A 22,762-nucleotide genomic window follows, 5' to 3' on the forward strand; every position below is an offset into this window, starting at 1 on the left:
AGAAATGGACAAAAGAGCCGAAAGCGGAGACGAGTTCGACGTCTACGAGGTCTTGCAGTGCTTAACGCTTGACGTCATCGACACGTGTGCCATCGCCATGGACCTCCAGTGCATCAAAAACCCTGAGGTGATGACACTATCTTAATAATTTTCATCTACAGTTTAGATGCATTTTTAAGGTCCTCATCATAACACTTTTCATGTAGATTTTTTTTTACTTATGTACTTATGTATTCATTTATTCATTAATCAATTAATTAGTTTATTTATTTATCTATCTTTTAATTTGTTTTATCATGGGGTATCCTTCAGATCAAATGAGAGCAAGCTATGATCTTAGGTCGATTTGTATTCTAGACCTACTCAGTATGGGTCCAATGTACAACGGGTCCAAAATTGGCCAACTCATTTCCTATTTCACTTCGTGTTTACTCCATGACTAACATAAATGTGGAAACGATTTTAGTAGATTTTAAGTTTGCGATAGGAATTATTAAATTGTACAACTGCAACTTCAGGCTGAGTCTCACTACGTTCGCTAACTGGAAAGGAGAAGCGGGTATCATGATCGCATAGTGAAATTTTAGTAGGAGATCAGGAAGCGAAAAAAAAATCTTAGATGTGGTGCAGGACAATTTCCTAAAACAAATTATTACCGATCCTACGAGGTGAGAAACTACTCTGGACTTACTTTCAACTAATAATGAACACCTAATGAGTAACGTAAAGTGGGAGATAGTCTAGGCTCTAGCGATCATCAAGAAATAAGTACCAGACTTCAGGAGAGCAAACTTTGACAATATAAAAACTTATTTGAAATTGAATATGAAATGTTATACGAACTTTTCGGACATTATCGGCGCGGTCAGGTGTCGGGACATGACCAAGGGTCAGGTCATGACCAGGGGTCGGGTCACGGAGGCTAATATGCATACCTTGGGTCAGGTCACTTGTGGGCGGGGGCTCAACAGCCAGATCAGCGATTTGGATGAAATGTATAGCAATCTGACTGATTTAATTATTAATGCACAAAATACATTCATCCCCCTGAAGTCAATACGGAAAAATAGTAATACTCCCAAATGGATGACGGACAGATTGAAACATGAGATCGGAATGAAAAGAGGACTTTACATAAAAATAAAAAACGGAGAAACACACCTTAGATGAAGATATAACGAGGTGGCAAAGCTGGTTAAAAGGAATACACGTACAGCGAAATGTAATTATGAAATTAAGGTTGCCAGTCAAGCAAGATCCAACCCAAAGGGTTTCTTTCATCTCTATAGAACAAAAAATAAAGAAAGAATAGGACCAGTTAAGAATGATGAAAATGTCATGATAGAATTGGAGGAAAAATGAGTGAGGAGTCTAACAATTATTTTCTATCGGTGTTTACTAATGAGAGGTTCGATAAGGTACCTGACTGCGATCCGATTTTCATTGGGGGATGAAGAAAATAGACTAATATCAGCATTAGTAAAGTAGTAGTCAAGCAGATTGAAAGACTTAAAGCTACAAAATTCACAGGTCCAGACGAAATTTTTCCGAGAATACTTAAGGAGTGTAAATTTGATATCTACGACCAGTTAATTGAAATATTTAATAAATCGGTAGACACTGGTTTTGTGCCTACTGCTTGGAGACAGGTAAACGTTGTTCCTGTTTTTAAGAAGGGAGATGAATCGTCTATATGGAACTACAGGCCAATCAGTTTGACATCGGTTATAGGTAAAATGCCTGAATCAATAATAGTAAATAGACTCAACAATAGTAAATAGACATCGAGAGACATAATTTAATTCGTGGCACACAGCATGGTTTCTCCAAGGGTAAGTCATGTGTAACTAATCTTCTACCCTTTTACACTAAAGTATATAAGGCGTCAAATAACAATGATAATTACGATGTTATTTACCTTGACTTTAGCAAAGCGTTCGACAAGGTGCCACACCAGAGACTACTAAATAAAATCAAAGCCCATGGCATAGGAGGGACAGTGTTAGAATGGATTAGAGCTTGGATTAGTAACAGAAAACTGCGGGTCACCATAAATGGAATAAAATCTAGGTGCGGCAATGTTACTAGTGGGGTTCCCCAGGGCTCTGTTTTGGTTCCCTTGTTGTTTATTATGTACATAAACGACTTAGACGATGGGATAAATAGTAATGTTAGTAAGTTTGCGGACGACACTAAAATAGGACACCTAATTAGGTCAGGAGACGACGAAGAGATTCTGCAGGATGATCTTAACAAATTGTTCACATTGTCGGTGAAATGGTAAATGAACTTCTATATCACTAAGTGTAGCGTGTTAAACGTAGGGCTACACAACCCCGAAAATAGATACAGCTTAGATAAGACGCTTTTAGAGAAAACTGAGTGGGAGAGAGACTTGGAAGTTCTAGTGAGTCCAGACCTTAAAACCAGGAAATAGTGCATTAGCGTCAGGGATAAAGCTAACGGAGCATTAGGTTTCATTGATAGGACGGTAACGAATAGAAGTACAGAGGTAATTATCAAACTCCATCTAGCGATAGTTAGACCCATCCTTGACTATGCGGTACAGTTTTGGTCTCCGTCCTACAGAATGGACATCAGTTCACTAGAATTAGTACAGTGGAGAATGACCAAAATGATACATGGACTCAGAAATTTGCCTTAAGAAGAGAGGCTTAGGCACCTTAACTTTCTCTGGAAAGACGCAGAGTGCGGGGTGATCTAATACTGGTGTTCAAGTGGATCAAAGGTTTTAATAAGGGTGATGCAAACAAGGTCATCATATTAAAACAACAGGGCAGGACTCGCAGTAATGGATTTAAACTGGACAAATTTAGATTTAAAAAGGAAATAGACAAGAACTGGTTTACTGATAGAGTGGTCAACGAATGGAATAGACTTAGTAGCCATGTAGTGAGTGTTAAAACTATCAGTTGTTTTAAGAAACGATTAGACAACTTTATGGATGGGGATGACAGGTGGTGATGGATACTGAGCTGCCTAGTGTAGGCCTTATGGTCTCTTGCAGTCTCCTTCATTCTTATGTTCTTATGTAATGTTCTTATGATATACCTGTCCAAACATCGTCGCGTCGCTACAATCAAAAGCTGAAACGTTTGCAATAGGATGGTGTGGACAGCACCCACATCTTCATTGCAAACTGGCACATGAATATTAAACTGGCAAATATCATGACATGTAAGAAGTGCACTAGCACACCTATCTCCAGGTCATTAACCCCGTATTAAAACGGTGCCAGCATAAAATCGGCCCGGCTAACCATGCAGTTGCCATAAAGAAGTCACATTTCACTGTCCTAAACACTTTCAGAGATCAACGCAAAATCTATTAGCCAAGTGACTTTGTGCTGACTTTTGATATTGTTATTATTATTGTGGATAGGAGGTAAAGGGAACACGGGCTGAGGGAAATACTTTTATTCCTGGTTAAGGTGGCTCCTATAGTTTAATAGGAGCCACCTTGACCAGGAATAAAAGTATTTCCTTCAGCCCGTGTTCCCTTTACCTCCTATCCACATTCGTCACAATGTATACACGTTATTATTATTGCTGATTATTATTATTATTATTATTATTATTATTATTATTATTATTATTGTTGTTGTTGTTGTTGTTGTTGTTGTTGTTGTTGTTGTTGTTGTTGTTGTTGTTGTTGTTGTTGTTGTTGTTGTTGTTGTTATTATTGTTATTATTGTTATTATTATTGTTATTATTGTTAATAATAATAATAATATTATTATTATTATTATCATTATTACTTTGTTATTATTATTATTATTATTACTTTATTATTATTATTGTTATTATTGTGGATAGGAGGTAAGGGAACACGGGCTGAGGGAAATACTTTTATTCCTGACTAGTTTCGCCTGAGTGGCTTCTTCAGAGGAACATAGTTTGAAGTCAAGTTGGTCAATATATATGGCAAAAGAAGGAATGTGGCAAAGTGTCAGGTTGGTCACCTACTCGACCTCATCTGTCGGTGTGGCGGATTGTCACAGCGGGTGGACCAAGTATCCTCCTGTTGTTCGCGTGGCTGAAACGTCCGTCTGGATCAGGGGCTCTGTGTTTATTATTCATTACGATAAAGTGTGCTGCTGCTTTAACCCATATTAAATCCCCAGTTCTCTTGTTGATGTTATCATGGATGTTGATAAAAACGGACTCCATCGCCTTTCTTTCCTGCCGTGTAATGTTATCCATGAGAATTCTTGCCTGGTCCCATTTTGGTAGATGGCCTCTTTCATCGACATTCAACAAAGAAGCCAGACACCTGTTAAACAAGACAAAGCAAGGAAAGAAGTTGTTACACCTATTGGAAGAGGCCCCAAAAAATCCATCCATACGAGGTCTGCCCAAGATACACAAGCCAAATATCCCATTACGACCCATCACTTCTGGGATTGGCAGTGCACCACACCGCCTAGCCAAAATTCTAGCCGCCCCTCTTTCCGCGGCTTTGGGTAGACTCAGCCAGGCACATCTTCGGAATTCATCAGATCTTAAAGAGAGGTTACAAAAAGTGAATTTCAGGGCCAAGAAATTGGTAAGTTTCGATGTGAAAAATCTTTTTACGAACGTCGCAATTGATGGTGCCCTAGAGGCAGTTGAGGAAGTACTGGAAATGTTCGAGGATAGTGATTTACCCGTGTGCAAACGTGATTACAAGAAATTATTATCCATGTGCGTCAGGTTCGGTGCTTGTGAATTTAACGGTGAAGAATACCGCCAACATGCAGGTTTAGCGATGGGTCTCTCCCTCAGTGCAGTATGGCCTCTCTATATATGGAGATGTTAGAAAACAAGTTTTTTCTCCGCATAATATCTGACAATACGGTTTGGCTGAGATACGTGGACGATTTTTAGTGATTACCCACTACAATACTAAAATTGAAAATTTATTATCTAATCTAAATAGTGTGAATTCTAACATCCAATTCACGATCGAAAATGAGAAAGACGGACAACTACCTTTTCTAGACACCGTGTTAATAAGATCAGGATGCGGTGTTAGATTTAAAGTTTATAGGAAACCGACAAAAAAAAAATGACTTCATTCATTTCTACAGTGCACATAATAAGAGGACAAAGACTGGTGTGGTGATAGGCCTGTTTTTAAGAGCACTTCGTATTTGCAGTGACGAATTTCTAGCGGATGAAATTGAAATAATTAAAACAACTTTTGAAGAGCTCAAATACCCCAGAGGGTTACTTTGCACCCTAGAGGAGAAGGCTCGTAGTATACTACGCAACAAAAGAGAAAAGTCCAACGCTAAATATTGGGTGGTCCCAAATTCCAATCTAACAATAGATCTAGACAAAATCTTATCGTCCTCCAACATTCGTCTTGCGACTTCCACAGGTACGAAAATAAAGGACCTTTTAATCAAGAAAAAAGACCCAACCACAAATACAAACAGCGTAGTTTACGAAATCCCGTGTGGTGGATGTGACAGAAAAATACATCGGTGAAACCGGCAGAGGCTTAGACACCAGATTGAAAGAACACCGAGCAGATGTTAAGGCACCACAGGGTTTAGTATTGCATTAGTTAACCATGTCGATGAAAGAGGCCATCTACCAAAATGGGACCAGGCAAGAATTCTCATGGATAACATTACACGGCAGGAAAGAAAGGCGATGGAGTCCGTTTTTATCAACATCCATGATAACATCAACAAGAGAACTGGGGATTTAATATGGGCTAAAGCAGCAGCACACTTTATCGTAATGAATAATAAACACAGAGCCCCTGATCCAGACGGACGTTTCAGCCACGCGAACAACAGGAGGATACTTGGTCCACCCGCTGTGACAATCCGCCACACCGATAGATGAGGTCGAGTGGGGGACCAACCTGACACTTTGCCACATTCCTTCTTTTGCCATATATATTGACCAACTTGACTTCAAACTATGTTCCTCTGAAGAAGCCACTCAGGCGAAACTAGTCAGGAATAAAAGTATTTCCCTCAGCCCGTGTTCCCTTACCTCCTATCCACATTCGTCACAATGTATACACATTGTTATTATTATTATTATTATTGTTACCATCATTATTATTATTATTATTATTATTACTTTATTATTATTATTATTGTTGTTATCAGTATTATCATCAAGATGATCATTATTATTGTTATTGTTATTATCATTATAAGCATTATTATTATAAGTATTATATTATTACTATTATTATTGCTTTTGTTGGGTCACGTGGTAGACCAGTGACTCATGAACACGCGGCCTTGAGTAAGATTTCCGGGGTCCGCTGGGTGCTTCTTGTGCTGGTTACCAAAAGCCCTGGCCAGGCGGGGAGGCGACCCAAACATCGGCCTAAAAAATCCAGCGGCTTGCCGCAACTGACCGGGCTCACCCCTCTGAGTTTCTCAACACTTCTTGGGAGTGAGATGGTGAGTTTGTTGTTAGTGTTATTATCATTATTATTAGTGATAGTGATATATCTTTTCAGAACGATGTTCTTCAAATGATTCGAAGGTTTCTTCAAAATCCCATGCCCAAGTTCGTGAGTTTGTTTGTCCTTATCCCAGCGTCACGCATTTTCGCCATTTTCATTGTTCTGATGGCCAGGCTGCTAGGAGGACAAGACTCGAAAGCAGATCATGTTCAAGTACATCTGAAGGAAGTCATCAAGAAGAGAAAAGAAAACCCACAGGTAAATAAGATTTGTTTTTAATCCTTAGATTGCGTGGGGGATTATAGTATAATAAACTCGTCTGGTTGTGGTCAGATGATGCATATCATTCATAAAACGAAGAGAAAGAGTTTAGGCATTTTATTATCTGTCGGATTCAGAAACAATCTCATAGTCGCCAGGGTGTATTCGAGTTCCAACGAAAGTATATCAGGGCTGCCAATCTTTTCGAGCCAGAAAGATCCATCCTCTCGAAACATGGAATTTGCAGCCAGAAACGTGAAAACTAAAGGATATGCTGACGTGGAACTGTTTTATTCGTAGATCTTAATAAAATATGGTTTATTCTACAACAACTGTCGTATGGTAATTCAGGTTGCAAAACATTGAACATTCTGTCAGGGTTTTGTAGCCATTCAAAAACCCTGGCGACTGGGATGATGGTTGTACAAATCCTCACGTGCATTAGGTACATTGCCAAATAAAGATACTGTGTGACAGTCTTTGGTGATAGAAAAGTGACCAATATAATTATACAGATGTTATTTATTTATTTATTTATCTATTTTTATCAGCAGTAATCAGCACGTCTATCCTTTGGGATAATATTGCACTGAAAAGTGGATTCACTGAGGTGGTAAAGGGAGGAGGAACCGTAGTTGAAAATAATCGACAGTCACCTTTTGAGTGGAGATTAGTCTACGATTATAAGAGAAATCCGTGCAAGTTTGAACCGTTATGATGTCACTTAAAAGTTTCTAAAATACGGACCACATAAGACATATATGGTCAGTACGGGGAAATTGGAGTGGACGTAGTGAATGCATTTCAAAGAGAAGAGGGAATAATATTTCGGAACTTATTATAAACAAATTAGAGATGAACCGAGAGCATTGGATTCTTAGTTGGTGGAATACATCGCTTACACTCCTGAGTTAAGAGACCTGAACTGAATTATGGTTTAATATTTGCCCTTTAGATGTGCCCTAGGAGGCAGGGGTTTGTAGTAATTCTTCTCATTCGATGTTTCACTAACCACACTGTTGACCCCGGAGTAACTAGAGTGACCGAGTGTGGTTAAGTGAAACATCTAATATCACGGGAGTTTATTTCTTAGGTCTACACACGACCGGAGCTAAGTACATTCTGCCATCAGGCGTAAGCCTGGGGGGCCTGGCACAGGATAGGGACATGACCTCTGACCCACTTCTTTAGCACCCTGGTGCCAGGTGGAACTTGTAGGGAGAACGATACAGACAAATATATATATATATATATATATATATATGTAGATATATATGTATGTATATACATATGTATATATATACATATATATATGTGTGTGTATATATATATATATATATATATATATATATTATATATATATATATGTATATATATATATATATAAGTCTAAATAAAAAATATTCTTCTAAAAAACGTTGTGGAAGTCGTGGACAGGTGGTATTATGGTGACACTTTGTCCTAAAAATATTCTTGAAAAAGCGCTTGTGTAAGTCAGGGTCAGGTGGCATTCTTCTTCTCCTTCTTCTTCTTCCTCTTCTTCTTCTTCGCGTTCTTCTTCTTCTTCTTCTTCTTCTTCTTCTTCTTCTTCTTCTTCTTCTTCTTCTTCTTCTTCTTCTTCTTCTTCTTCCTCGCGTTCTTCTTCGCGTTCTTCTTCGCATTCTACTTCGTGTTCTTCTTCGCGTTCTTCTTCGCGTTCTTCTTCGCATTCTACTTCGTGTTCTTCTTCGCGTTCTTCTTCGCGTTCTTCTTCGCGTTCTTCTTCGTGCTGGGGATCCCGTGTTGGGGTTCCGCCCCGAGGCCGAGGCCGAAGGGGAAAACGAGGGATTAGAGCGTGGAAAGCTGCGGCCGCAGGCCGCTGTTTGCGCACCCAAGCCTCCGGCGAAGCCCGCGGCTTGTATATATATGTATATATATATATATAACATAAGGACATAATGAGGTAAGAGAAACACTTGCATATAATGAGGAGTTCGCATGCAAAACGGTCAGGGGTAATGTTATACTAAATACATGAATGCTATGGAATATAGGCATGACAACAACGCTAACGCTCAGTGCGTATGGTCTAACGACGTACGTAGAGCAATTACATAATGTAATGACTACATAGACTACTTATATAAAACATTTACTATATATTGAGATTAAGTACTACATATATATTGATATTAAGTACTACATATACAATAAACATATACCATACATATACAATAAACATATACAGTAAGGAGAAGAATGACATACACTAACTATAAGTAACTATAAGTAAAGAGAAGAAGTACTACAGGTTCCCCTCGTCTGAATAACGTCATCCGGTGGCAGTCAGGACAAAGAACAAAGATGTTAGTCATAATTAGCATTGGAATGGTAGGAAGTGTGGTTTTTGTAAAGTGTTTCAGGAATGAGGGTACTTATTAAGACAAATATGACAGTAAATTACAATCACTTTGTGGGTTTTGTAAAGTGTTTCAGGAATGAGGGTACTTATTAAGACAAATAGGACAATAAATTACAATCACTTTAAAATTAACTTGACTTGCAACCCCCCCCCACCGAAACGTGTTTGTAATTACATTGTAACAATGATTATTCCAAACCTGTGTTGTTAATTGTAATCGTGTTACCTGAATATGTACCGAGTGATATATATATATATATATACATATATATATATATATATATATATATATATATATATATATATGTGTGTGTGTGTGTGTGTGTGTGTGTGTGTGTGTGTGTGTGTGTGTGTGTGTGTGTGTGTGTGTTTATGTGTGTGTGTGTATGTATATATATGTGTTTATATATATGTATGCATATATATGTGTTTATATATATGTATATATATATATATATGTATGTATATATATGTGTGTATATATATATATGTGTATATATATATATATATATATATATATATATACATGCATTATTAACATCGACAGCATTAAGGAGGTTGTTAATCTTCTTATGGGTATTCTCCAGCTTTCTAACCAATACTCTGCCATTTGGAGGGTGGGCATAGACCAAGTTGCCAAAATGATTCATTTATTCTTCAACGTTTCGTCTTACAAAGAGACATCATCAGGAAATTCTGTAACAAAGATAATATAGACATACAGAAATAAAGAAAAACAACAGTTTAACCTAAACAAAATTCACAAATATAGAAATAGAAATCAATAAATCAGGAATAACACACATCCTAACTCGATACATGGGCCATTGGAGACCGCTACTTACAAAAATTAAAGGTCCAAAGAAATGACGAAGGAAATCTTAAAGTTAATAAAGGTTTATTGTATAAATATGTACAGCTATACATACATTGATATACAATGCGGGCAACAGCCCGCCAGTGGGGGAGTTGTTGTGCCCTAGTGGGTGGAAGGTGAGGGCGTAGGGAGGTCAGCGAGGGGGGGGCGCCGCCCTGAGCACCCCAAGCATTACGTCCATGGGCGTGTGGCGGACAAGGAGGGCAGCTCTCGTTGCCCGACTGCTGAGGAGGCTGCCTTCTGCAGGGTGGGCGGGGGTCTGCGGCGCTGGTCGGAGGGCCTCCGTGGCCGGGCAGGACAGTAGGTAGTGCAGCAGCGGGTGGCGGCTGTGCCTACCGCAGTGATCGCACTGTTGCCCTTGGAAGCCGTCGTACAGCTCCTCCCTGGTGCAGTAGCCCAGCCTAACTCTCTGCAACAGTACGCCGTCCGCCCTGGGCTGTTGATGGAAGGCGCTCAACGTCTGATAGTCGGTGGTGGCGGCGTACCAAGCAGCTTGTCTTTTTGCTCCTTCTAACTGCCGGTGAGTCTGGTGGGCGCGGTGGGCTGCGGCACGCCTGGCTCGCGCCTTCACGTACGACAGACTAGGTGGCACGTGCCTGGTCACGTGGGGGGCGCCAGCGGCTCTTCTTGCAGCAACGTCGGCGGACTCATTGCCTCGCACGCCCACGTGGCTGGGCATCCAGTGCAGCCTTACCCGACGTCCCTGTGCGGCGAGGCTCTGCAGGCTGCCCAGGATGGCGGTGACGAGTCCCACGTTGTCGCTGGGGCACGGCTGCTGGAGGACCTGCCACGCCGTCCTGGAGTCTGTGAGTAGGACCACAGTAGCCTCCTGGCGGTTCTGGGCGTGCTCCAGGGCCAGGTGGATGGCCACAAGCTCTGTCTGCAGGGTGGAGCAGTAATCCGGCGTCCTCTCGAGCAGTTCGGTCCCAGCGGTGATGGCAGCGGCGCCCGTCCTGCCACTTTCGGGGTCGACCGAGCCGTCGGTGTAGTATATGGCACCGCCCGGCTCAGACACCTGCGCCACCGCCATGAGGGTGTGATGCCCCAGCTCCTCGGTGGTGCAGAGCGCCTTGCTGGCCGGTAGCCGGGTGGTGGAGAACTCTGCTGTGGGGGGCTCCCACGGGGGTGGGGCTCGGTAGATGGGGGCCGGGAGGTCGGCGTGTTGCCAGCGCCAGCTGTTAATGTGGACGAGGCTGTGGGTGGCCAGGGTGGACTGGAGTAGCTACGGGTTGCGGTGGAGGACATCGTTCCCTTGCGTCATTGCAAGCCGTAGTCTTCTCTGTGCTACTCCTTCGGAGTCGCGCTGCAGGACCCTGGCCACGCGGCAGGCCACGATCTGTTGTACTCTGGTGGTGAGTGGCACCAGGCGGGTCTCGTTCTGCATGACGCACGCACTGGTCCATCTCGGAGCTCCCAGCATCGTCCTCATGGCGGTGTTTTGCAGCACCTCGAGCCGCTCCTGTTGGCTACGGGAGAGCGATATGAGGACTGGGGCGCTGTAGTCCACCAGGGAGCGCACTGCAAATATGAAGTACAGTCGGAGGACGGAGAAAGTGGTCCCCGCTGTGGGTCGTGTCATGGCTCGCATTACGTTCAGCCCTTTCCCTCAGGTAGGCGGCGTGGGCTGTAAAGGACAGCCACTTGTCCACCCATACCCCGAGGTACTGGTATGAGTTGGCCCAGGCCAGTCCGACGCCCTGGACGCAGAGCTGACCTGCCGGGTCGGCAGCCCTCACCATCATGGCGCGGGACTTCTCTGCAGAGATTTTGAGTCCCAGCTCCTTGCATTTCCCGCTGATAATGTCGAGCGCCTGCTGATAATGTCGAGCGCCTGCTGCGCCTTCCTGAGCTTGTTTCCCCTCCCGGTGACCACGAGGGCGAGGTCATCGGCGTAGCTGAGGAGGATGGTGCCATTGTGGAAGGGCAGGGCCACCAGCTGCTCCATCAGCAGGTTGAAGAGGAGGGGGCTGAGGATACCACCCTGGGGCGTCCCGTTCTCCAACCTCTGGAAGCTGGACTTCAGGCCCTGGAATTTTACCCTGGCGCGGCGATGCTGGAGATAGTCGCGGAGCCAGGCTAGCATCCTTCCCATCACGCCCTTCCTTACGAGGGCGGCGAGGATGGCGTGAGGGCTGGCCAGCTCGAATGCCTTTTCCAAGTCGAGGAAGACAACGATGGCGGGGCGGTGGTTAACTTGATTCAGCAGTGTCAGGATGCTGTCCGCCGTGCTCCTGCCGTGGGTGTAGCCGAAAATGTGGGGGTGTAGTGGCCCCACACGCCACTGAAGGCGAGCAAGCACCATTCTCTCAGCCGTTTTGGCCGTGCAGCTGAGGAGGGAGATAGGCCTTAGCTTAGTGGGCTCCCTCGGTTTGGGGATTGGTTGGATGTCAGCCTCCTTCCACGAAGGAGGCAGGCATCCCGCCATCCACGACTCGTTGACTGTGGCCAGCAGGGCGGCGTCCCCAGCTGGCCCGGCGTGAGCGATCATGGAGTACGTCACGCCGTCGGCCCCTGCTGCTGTGTCACGGCCCCGTCTCTTGGCCTGCTCCAGCTCCTGAGGAGTGAAGGGACGGTCTGTTACATCAGCTTCTTTAGTCGCCTCCTCGATGGCCATGTCGCGGCGCGGCTGAATCTGCTGCTGGAGACGGCGCGTGCTACCCGGAAGCTGGTCACTGGAGCCGCGGGTGGTGAATTCGGCTACGAGCCACTCAGCCTCCTGGTGTGGGTGCGGGTGGGCGGCGGGGCGAGGCGGGGAGGCGCCGGAGGCGGTCTTCACGCTTTTCCACAGCTGGCTTAGAGACGTGTGGTGGCTGAAGGAGGCGCACCACTCCAACCACTTGGCCTCCCTGGCCTTCAGGGACACCTCCCGTGCGCGGGCCACCACGTCCTGAAGTAGTCTCAAGTTGGTTGGGTTGGGGCGTCTCTTGTAGAGCTTCCTGTGAATGTTCACTCTGTGGTTATGCTCCCGCACCTCCTCGTTGTAGAACCACCAATTTGGCCGGTGACGACGGCTCGGGGCTTTCCTGGGGATGGCTGCGTTAGCAGCCCTCTCAATAGCAGCAGTTAGGTCCCTCTCCCGCTGGTGAAGGTCCACGGGTGGCTGGTAGGCGGCCCACCATTCGTCGAGGGAGGCCTGGAAGCTGGCCCAGTCTGCTCTCCCGATGTTCCAACGTGGAGGGGGGAGGGGGGTCGCTGGGGGTGCCACTGGGAGGGTGGTGAGAGTGGCAAAGTGGTCGCTGGTGAGGGTAGGATATACTTGCCATGTAGCACCGGCGGCCAGGTCGCTCGAGGCGAGTGTGAGGTCAAGCCTCCCTCCCCCCGGGTGTGGGTAGCCTCCCCTGTGTTGAGGAGGCGGATATGGGGAATGTCCTCGAGTAACACGGCCAGGTGGCGGCCCGTTTCGTTGGTTGGAGATGGTGACTGCAGCATGGGGTGGTGGGCGTTCAGGTCGCCCGCCACGAGGAGGCTGGTGTGGGCGGCGAGGGAGAACAGCTCGCCTGCTTCCAGATGGTATCGTTGGCTCCTGTATATGTTGTACACCAGAAGCGGGATGCCCCCGACCTGCAGTTCTAGTGCCAGGACCAGGGGCGGATACTCTGCGGTGAGGGATGGTGCTCCTCACCAGCGCCGCACAGCCGCGGGTGTTCTCTGTGGCAGGGAGCGAGTGAAGGGAATAACCGGCCACCCTCCACTCAAAGTCGGCACGCGTCAAGGTCTCCTGGAGCAGCACCACGTCAAGGTTTTCCGTGAAGATAGCCTGCAGTACTTGGTGCTTCTTAGGTCGGAGACCTTGCACGTTCCACTGCAGGACTCGGAGCCTGGGAGGGTCCAGCAAGCTGGTCCTCATCGGCGTCTGCCTCAGCTCGTCGACTCTCCATTCTGGTGGTTGGGGTCGGTTGGGTAGAGGGAGCGGAGATGCGTGTCCTTCAGGTCGGGGGGTGGCTGGAAGCCACATTCTGTGAAGACTGAGACTGTCTCCTGCAGGAGCTCGCTCAGGGTCCCCTGCTTGTCGCTGTCATGGTTGGGGTTGGTGAGCAGCTTCACCAGAAATTGCATCATCCTTGCCATGATGCAGCTGACGACTGTGCGTATTTCCTCGCTCATGGTGCGTGGCAGGTCGTGGGAAGGGTCGGTTGGGCCCATGGAGGGTCTCCTCGCCGACGTCGTGGGAGTGCTGGCGGGAGGGTCCCGTGCACCCCCTCCTGGTTAGCGAGGTCCGGTTGCGCTGCGCCGGGCCGAGGGGGCGCTGCCGCCAGTCTCCAAGGCTGCGGCCCGCGGCCGCTGCTCCCGACTCCGCGTCCTGGGTTGGCGATAGTGGGTGTGATCCCTGGGGGCCGGTCGGCTAATCCCTTCCTCCGGCTCTGGCGCGGCCTGGGCTGGGGGGTGGGGGCGGGGACCGCGGGGGACCGCCGCCGACCCCACGCTGACCTGGTTGGTGGTGATGCAGGCTGGAAGGCTTGCCGACGCTGCTGCTGCGGTTTAGGCTGGCTACGTGGGGGGTGCTGGTGCTTGGTGTCCTGGTGCCGTGATGCTCCAGCGACGAAGTTCTTCTGTTGCTGCGACTGGCTACGTGATGTCCTCGAGCGGCGTCGTTGCTGCCGTTGCGGAGGCCCCTGGGGCTGCCGCTGTTGCTGCCGTTGTGGTGGCCCCTGGGGCTGCCGCTGTTGCTGCTGGGGTTTCTGGAGAAGCCTGGGGAGCCTGCGGACCCTCTCGGGGCACCGAGGGTTCCAGGCGTGATGCTTATTTCCGCAGTTGGGGCATTTTGCGGAGGTGGTCTGATTGGATTTGTGCTTTGCGATGCACTCCTTCGTCGGGTGTGGCAAGCTGCACACGCCACATCTGACGGCGTGTTCACACCGTACCTGGAGATGGTTGTATCTCTGGCATTTATATCATCTCACCGGTTCCCCCCGATGAGGGCGCAGAGAGTACCTCCCCCAACAGCCGAGGTCCAGTTTGGGGGGCGGCTGTCCCTCCAACACCACCAGCACTTGCCTTGTGGGGAGCTTATCCGTGCGGGAGCGCAGTCGCTCGGCTGAGATCACCTTTGGGTGAGCCTCTACCGCTTCCAGGGGCAGGTCCAATGGGTAGCGTTCCAGCACTACCTTGTGCCGTCTCAAATTGGGGTCGAGGAGAATCACAGTGTTCCCCTCCTCAGCGAGGCGACGGAGGAGTACTGCGGAGGCTTCGTCCCTGGCCTTGAGGATGTGTTCACCCTGAAGGTTGAGTCTCACCTCCATTTTCAGGCTGGGGTTCTCCCTCTCGAGAGCGGTGATGGCCTGGTAGGCGCTGTCGTGGTCCCCTAGGTGGCCCAGTTTGAACTTGGGCCTCGGAGGAAGCTGGTGGCGGGCTCTACGATTTCTGACGACGGTGGTCCATCCCTCGCCTTCGTCGTCGCCTGGTTGCTCCTCGTCACTCCTGAGTAGCTGCTCAAGTAGGGCGGCGTCGTCCGCATTGCTCTGGGTGTCTTCCGGTGAGGAGGGGAGGAGGTGGCGGGGGTGGTCGGGGCGGAGAGGTCACGGGTAGCGTTAGCTTCACTGCATTGTTAAACAATCCAATGACAGATATCATGTTGCTTTGTATGTTAATTATAGGACTAAATTCCCTATAAACATAGCTTCTAGAAGCTTAAGTTTATGTACATCCCTATTGCTTGCTAAGAACACCAGGATTATAGCAAGCAATAGGGATGTACATAAACTTAAGCTTCTAGAAGCTATGTTTAGTCCTATAATTAACATACAAAGCAACATGATATCTGTCATTGGATTGTTTAACAATGCAGTGAAGCTAACGCTACCCGTGACCTCTCCGCCCCGACCACCCCCGCCACCTCCTCCCACCCACTCCTTCCATCTTCCCCCCAACCGACCCCGCAACCCCCTAACCCCCCAACCCCCCCAACCCTCTCCTTCACGTATTAACGAGAAACCAACCCCGCCCTCTAATCCTCCCTCCACCACCCCTTCCACCACCCAAGCCGGCTAGGTGCGTATATATAAGTCACCAACCGAAGATTTCCTTCGTCATTTCTTTGGACCTTTAATTTTTGTAAGTAGCGGTCCCCAATGGCCCATGTATCGAGTTAGGATGTGTGTTATTGCTGATTTATTGATTTCTATTTCTATATTTGTGAATTTTGTTTAGGTTAAACTGTTGTTTTTCTTTATTTCTGTATGTCTATATTATCTTTGTTACAGAATTTCCTGATGATGTCTCTTTGTAAGACGAAACGTTGAAGAATAAATGAATCATTTTGGCAACTTGGTCTATGCCCACCCTCCAAATGGCAGAGTATTGGTTAGAAAGCTGGAGAATACCCATAAGAAGATTAACAACCTCCTTAATGCTGTCGATTTTAATAATGCATGCATACAAGAGAATCTGCTCCCCAGATATTCAAATATATATATATATATATATATATACTGTATATATGTATACATATATATATATATATATATATATATATATATATATATATATATATGCATGTAGAATTAAATACGACAGCATTCTGACAATTGTTAAACTTTTTCTTAATGTTTTCTATTTGTCTTATCAACTTTTTTCCAGTTGTAGGGTGAGCTGATACAAGTTCTCCAAAGTTTTCCATTTAATATTCTCGAGCTTTCGTCTTCAAAGAGACATCATCAGGATTGACAAAATTTCTGCAATAATGAATACAAATGTTGGTACATATAAGTTACAAAATAAATTACAAAAATACAAATACAAATAAACAGGTAGAACAAAAGATATATAACGAGAGTTATTACTTACGTCTACAAGAAAAGTACAAATGATAGAGAGAGAGAAAGGTTTAAATACATAAACTGCTATCCGAGTTCCCATTACGGAGTCTGGCGGATCGTCTGACTCCGTAATGGGAACTCGGATAGCAGTTTATGTATTTAAACCTTTCTCTCTCTCTATCATTTGTACTTTCCTTGTAGACGTAAGTAATAACTCTCGTTATATATCTTTTGTTCTACCTGTTTATTTGTATTTGTATTTTTGTAATTTATTTTGTAACTTATATGTACCAACATTTGTATTCATTATTTCAGAAATTTTGTCAATCCTGATGATGTCTCTTTGAAGACGAAAGCTCGAGAATATTAAATGGAAAACTTTGGAGAACTTGTATCAGCTCACCCTACAACTGGAAAAAAGTTGATAAGACAAATAGAAAACATTAAGAAAAAGTTTAACAATTGTCAGAATGCTGTCGTATTTAATTCTACATGCATCAAAGAAAACCTGCTTCCTTACTTCACGAATATATATATATATATAAACATATACATATACATATACATATACATATACATATACATATATACATGTATATGTATATCAAGGACTGCTATTACACAGGACGTACGCACCCAGATCCCTGGGTCCGCGAACGCAGGCCATTGCTTTCTTTGTAACCTAACATTTTATATTGGACAAATATATCAAAACTAGAAACCTAACATTGTATATAGGACAAATATATCAACTATTGACGTATTCAATGCAGTATAAGTTAATATAAACTTTTATAGTGAAATAAGAAACTATTTTTAAGGCACTGTTATGCTTTGAAATGCCAATTTTAGCCGGACTTAACAGGTATTATTGTATGAGGTTAGTGGACACCAGGGTTGGCGTTTTTTTTTTTTTTTTTTTTTTTTTTTATCTTTTTAAAAACTGTAAAAATCTATTTTTTATTTAAATCAGATTTTTTTATTTAAATAGATTTTTTATAGATTTTAATATTGTGGGATTGCTATCTGATATACGATGTGATTGCTAAAAGACATTTTTAGCTCATCAATATAAGGAGCAGTGTTATATAGACTTGCCACAAGTATACAAGGAACGGTATAAGCCGTATGTGAGGACGGTATTCTCAGGTTCACTCGATTCCTCCAAGAATTTTCTCATCTTGGTGACATTTGCTGCATTGTCTGTCACAACACTTCCAATATGACAACCAAAATCTTGTTCAGCCTTCTTGATCGAATTTTGTGTAAGTTGTAGAAGATATTCAGCAGTGTGAGGTTTCCTTGATGTGTCTATTGTGTCAACTAAATAAATCTGATCAGTGGATGTTGTTAGAGTGACACATATTATGGGCTCATTATGGATGTTAGACCACCCATCAATTGAAAGATATAGAGTTTCATTATTCAGGTCATCTGCACACTTTTTATATTCCTTTTCATACACAAGATCCAAGTACTTATCAGCAATATCTTTACTGGATGGAGGAATGTAACCTGGCCTCAGGTTCTGAACTATCTTGAGAAACTGAGGATGCTGAACAAGACGAAATGGTGACTTTGTAGCATATATAATTCTTGCAACTTCTTTGTCGAGATTTTCCTTTTGAGAGGCTGAAGTTTTTATGATAAATCTGTCCAGAGATGTTGATGACTTTCTTTTAGATGAAAATTATTTAGCAGAAGTGGCGCCTGTGGAGGAGTCTGATAGTGACCTTTTTAATGGTGGAGTCAGGTTTGCAGATAATTCAAGTGGAGCCGATGATGAAGGGATTAAAGCTGTTGATAAAGATCCTGAAATGGAAACAGAAAAGTTTAGCATATTGCATAATTTATAAAGGAATGAATACAGTGTGATTTAGGCTACTTTTGAGTACAGTAGTTATCTTTTTTAGACAATGATCATATTCACACAAGCCACTAAATTATTTCGAAATAATTAACAGGATATGAAATAGGTGGGCTTGGAATTCAGCCCACACAGGATTCAGTCCACTTTTAAATTCACTAAAAATAATGGGTTAGTAGGGTTAGGTTAGGCTAAATCCCTTTGGGCTGAATCCCATGTGGGCTGAATTCCAATGGTACCTATGAAATATATTACACAATGTTGAATGAAATGAATAACAATCATCTAGGCCCCAAAGTTGAGTGGATACAGTATATTATAGTGATATAGTCATTACCCAAATTTAGAAGTAATGAAGTTCAAGTATCATCTCTTTAGGCCTTCACATTTTTATTGCACATGCTCTCCATTGTTCACCAAATTTATATAGTTGCGTAAGAAAAGGAAGAAATGCACACAATATAAGTAAAATTATTTACCTAGGTCATCAATTTCTTCTTCTGTATGTTGTAGCTGACCTTGGCATTTATATCTGTGAGATTTTAATCTTGACACAATACCCTGTAGTTCCTGACTGCAGTCTTTGCATTTAGCTCGGTACCCTTTGCCAGAAGTTGTTGGTAGTTTTTCAAAATAATTTCAGACAGGATAATTTTTTCTGCCTGAAGGAACCACTCTGCCAGGTCCAGAAGACATCCTTCATGGTTGATTCAAAAGCAGCAACTGACTCGTGAGAAGCTGCTTACCTAGAACAAGTTTCAACAAGAATCTTGTGGAAACTTGTTGTGGGCTGTACAGTGATATATACTACATGTAGGCTTATACCGTTCCTTGTATACTTGTGGCAAGTCTATATAACACTGCTCCTTATATTGATATGCTAAAAATGTCCTTTAGCAATCAGATCGCATATCTGATAGCAATCCCACAATATTTAAAATCTATAAAAAATCTATTTAAATCAAATAAATCTGATTTAAATAAAAAATAATATTTTTATATTTTCTAAAAAGATAATAAAAAAAAAATCGCCAACTCTGGTGTCCACTAACCTCATATAAAATACCTGTTAAATCCGGCTAAAATTGGCATTTCAAAGCATAACAGTACCTTAAAAATAGTTTCTTATTTCACTATAAAAGTTTATATCAACTTACACTGCATTGAATAAGTCAATAGTTGATATATTTCTCCTATATACAATGTTAGGTTTCTAGTTTTGATATATTTGTCCAATATCAAATGTTAGATTACAAAGAAACCAATAGCCTCCGCTAGCGGACCCAAGAATCTGGGTGCGCACGTCCTGTGTAATAGTAATCCTTGATGTATATATATGTATATATATGTATGTATATATATATATATGTATATATATTTTTATTTTATTTTATTTTTTGGGGGGGGCGTTTCTTTTGCATAACTAATTAGTAAAAAGTAAATCCTGGAGGATGTAGATGTGATAAAGATTTGCGTAGTTTTTTGGTGAATTTAAGAATATAAGCGCCGACCCAGAAGTTCCTAAGGAGGAAGAACGTGAACCAGTTAATGTACACACAGTAGAAATGCACACACACATGTACACACACACACACACTTACACACACACACACACACACACACACACACACACACACACACACACACCACGAGTCCAGCACGTGATCCAAAGACCAAGGTGAATACACACACACACACACACACACACACACATACAGGGTGTTCCAAAAGTATATGTCACATTACGATATTTCATATCTTAATAACTATTGAGGATATTAAAACTGGATTTATATATCCTAAAAGCTTATAATTTCAAATTTATGAACAAGAAATATGAATACAAAAGTGTAAGAATCTAATTTATTAATTTTGAAAGGTGTTCAATGTGTGCGCCTTGGGTTACACGGCACACATCCGAACGATAAATAATCTATTTCTTGCCAAACCCGACCTAGCATAGCCTTGTCTATGGTTCCCAAGGCTTCTGTTATTAGAGTCTCCAGGTCATCCAGCGTCTCTTGGAAGGGGAGGTACATACACAAATTCTTTCAAATATCCCCAGAGGAAGAAGTCGCATGGAATGAGATCTGGAGACCTATAGGATTAACAGAAGTCTTAATAATTTTAGCTTTTAAATGGTACCAGTTACACCTTGCTACTATTTGTAGTTCAAGATACACGAGTCCTTAGAATGTGACATATACTTTTGGAACACCCTACATATATATATATATATAGATATTATATATATATATATATATATATATATATATATATATGTATATATTTATATATATATATATATGTATATATGTATATATATATATGTATATATGTATATATGTATATATATATATATATACATATATACATATATATGTATAAACATATGCGAATACATATGTATATCATTATGTGTATGTATGTGCGTGTGCGTATGTAAGATACTAAAACATACTACTGTAGATAGAAGAAACTGAGATGTGAATTTTGTATCTCTTCACTCAAAGAGGACCTTAGGTAGCGGTTATCATATACAGAGCTCCCATTATTTCAGTTTTTATATATTGCTGTCAATGGGTTTTAGTGTTTCCCTTTAGGTATGTATATGTATGAAGATGAAAAAAATCTAAAGTGGGTGGCATTTTATGTGAAAGTCTTAAATGACGATAATCGTCTCCTCAGAAGTACGTGCGCCAGGATGCCCTGCAGCTGCTTCTGGATGCATCGACAGAAGAGAACAGTGTCAGTGCCAAGACCAAGCTAACAGGTGAGTGTCTGTCTGCGGTCCTAATCAAGTGCCCTGTGGGACCAGGTAAAGCCTAAAAGCGGGTTGTTTACCTGACCTGCATGTAACTGTAGTACACTCTTGTACTGTGTGTGCGTGCGTGCGTGCGTGCGAGTGTGTGTGTGTGTGTGTGTGTGTGTGTGTGTGTGTGTGTGTGTGTGTGTGTGTGTGTGTGTGTGTGTGTGTGTGTGTGTGTGTGTGTGTTTACCTAGTTATATTTTACGAGAAGAGAGCTGCGTGTACGTCGGTGTGCGTGCGTGCGTGTGTGTGTGTGTGTGTATTTACCTAGTTGTATTTACCTAGTTGTATTTTACGGGAAGGGGAGCTATGCTCGTGGGGTCCCGTCTTCATATCTCATTTTATCTAAACTATTTTTAAATTCATGTATTGTTTTTGCACACACCACTTTCTCATCTAACTTGTTCCAACTGTCTATTACTCTGTGAGGAAAGCTGTTCTTTTTCAAATCTCTTCTATAGCTGTCTTTTTTTATTTTCTTTCCGTGTCCTCTTGTATTTCTGTCATCCCATTTTATCAGATTCTCTCTATCAGTAATTTCTATGCCTTTCATGATTCTGTAAATAGCTATCAAATCTCCTCTCTCTCTTCTTTGCTCTAGTGTCTGTAGTTTAAGTTTTTGTAGTCTCTCTTCATATGATAGTTTTGAGAGTGTTGGTGCCAATTTTGTAATTGCTCTTTGTATTCTTTCAAGTTTTTTTATACATTTTTTTGTACTTGGTGACCATATCGTTGCTGCATATTCCAATCTTGGTCTTATCAGGGTGATTAGGATTTTCCTCACCATTTCTTCATCCAGGTATGTAAATGCCACTTTGATTGTTCTTATTAAATTATAAGTTTCTCCAAAAATCTTATTTATATGTTTCTCAGGTGACATATTATTCATAACAATGACTCCCAGGTCCTTCTCATTTTCTACTTTTTTTATTCCTTCTTCTCCCAAATTATATGATCCTGTTATTCTGTTTTTGCTTTTTCCAAATTCCATTATACTACACTTTTTTGTATTGAACTCCATCTCCCACTTCCTACTCCATTCTTGTACTTTATTTAGATCTCTCTGTAGTGATTCACAATCTTCTTCAGTTTTCACTCTTTTCAGTAGTTTTGCATCATCTGCAAAGAAGCTCATATAGCTTTCAATTCCTTCATTCATATCATTAATATATATAGCAAACATTATTGGGGCCAGAACTGTTCCCTGCGGGACACCGCTTATTACTTCATTCCATTTTGAGTGCTGATCTCTTATCACTACTCTCATTTTTCTTTCTTGCAAAAAGTCTTCCATCCAATTTAGCAATTTACCTTGTATTCCTCCTTCATATTCTAATTTCTTAAGCAACTTCTT

The 22,762-nt window shown here is 43.0% G+C and overlaps 1 protein-coding gene across 1 annotated transcript in view; it reads left to right on the forward strand.

The window, feature by feature from the left end:
- Nucleotides 1–22,762, forward strand: part of LOC143034551 (thromboxane-A synthase-like) — a 71,859-nt gene that overhangs the window by 21,779 nt on the left and 27,318 nt on the right. The window contains exons 6-8 of the mRNA XM_076200759.1: nt 1–127; nt 6,493–6,696; nt 21,288–21,372. The exon at nt 1–127 is cut by the window's left edge and continues 41 nt beyond it. Coding sequence (XP_076056874.1) covers nt 1–127; nt 6,493–6,696; nt 21,288–21,372 — 416 coding nt within the window. The remainder of the gene's footprint in view (nt 128–6,492; nt 6,697–21,287; nt 21,373–22,762) is intronic.

This window comes from Oratosquilla oratoria, chromosome 17 (assembly GCF_046742065.1).
Source record: "Oratosquilla oratoria isolate Oo_2021 chromosome 17, ASM4674206v1, whole genome shotgun sequence".
Taxonomy (NCBI): domain Eukaryota; kingdom Metazoa; phylum Arthropoda; class Malacostraca; order Stomatopoda; family Squillidae; genus Oratosquilla; species Oratosquilla oratoria.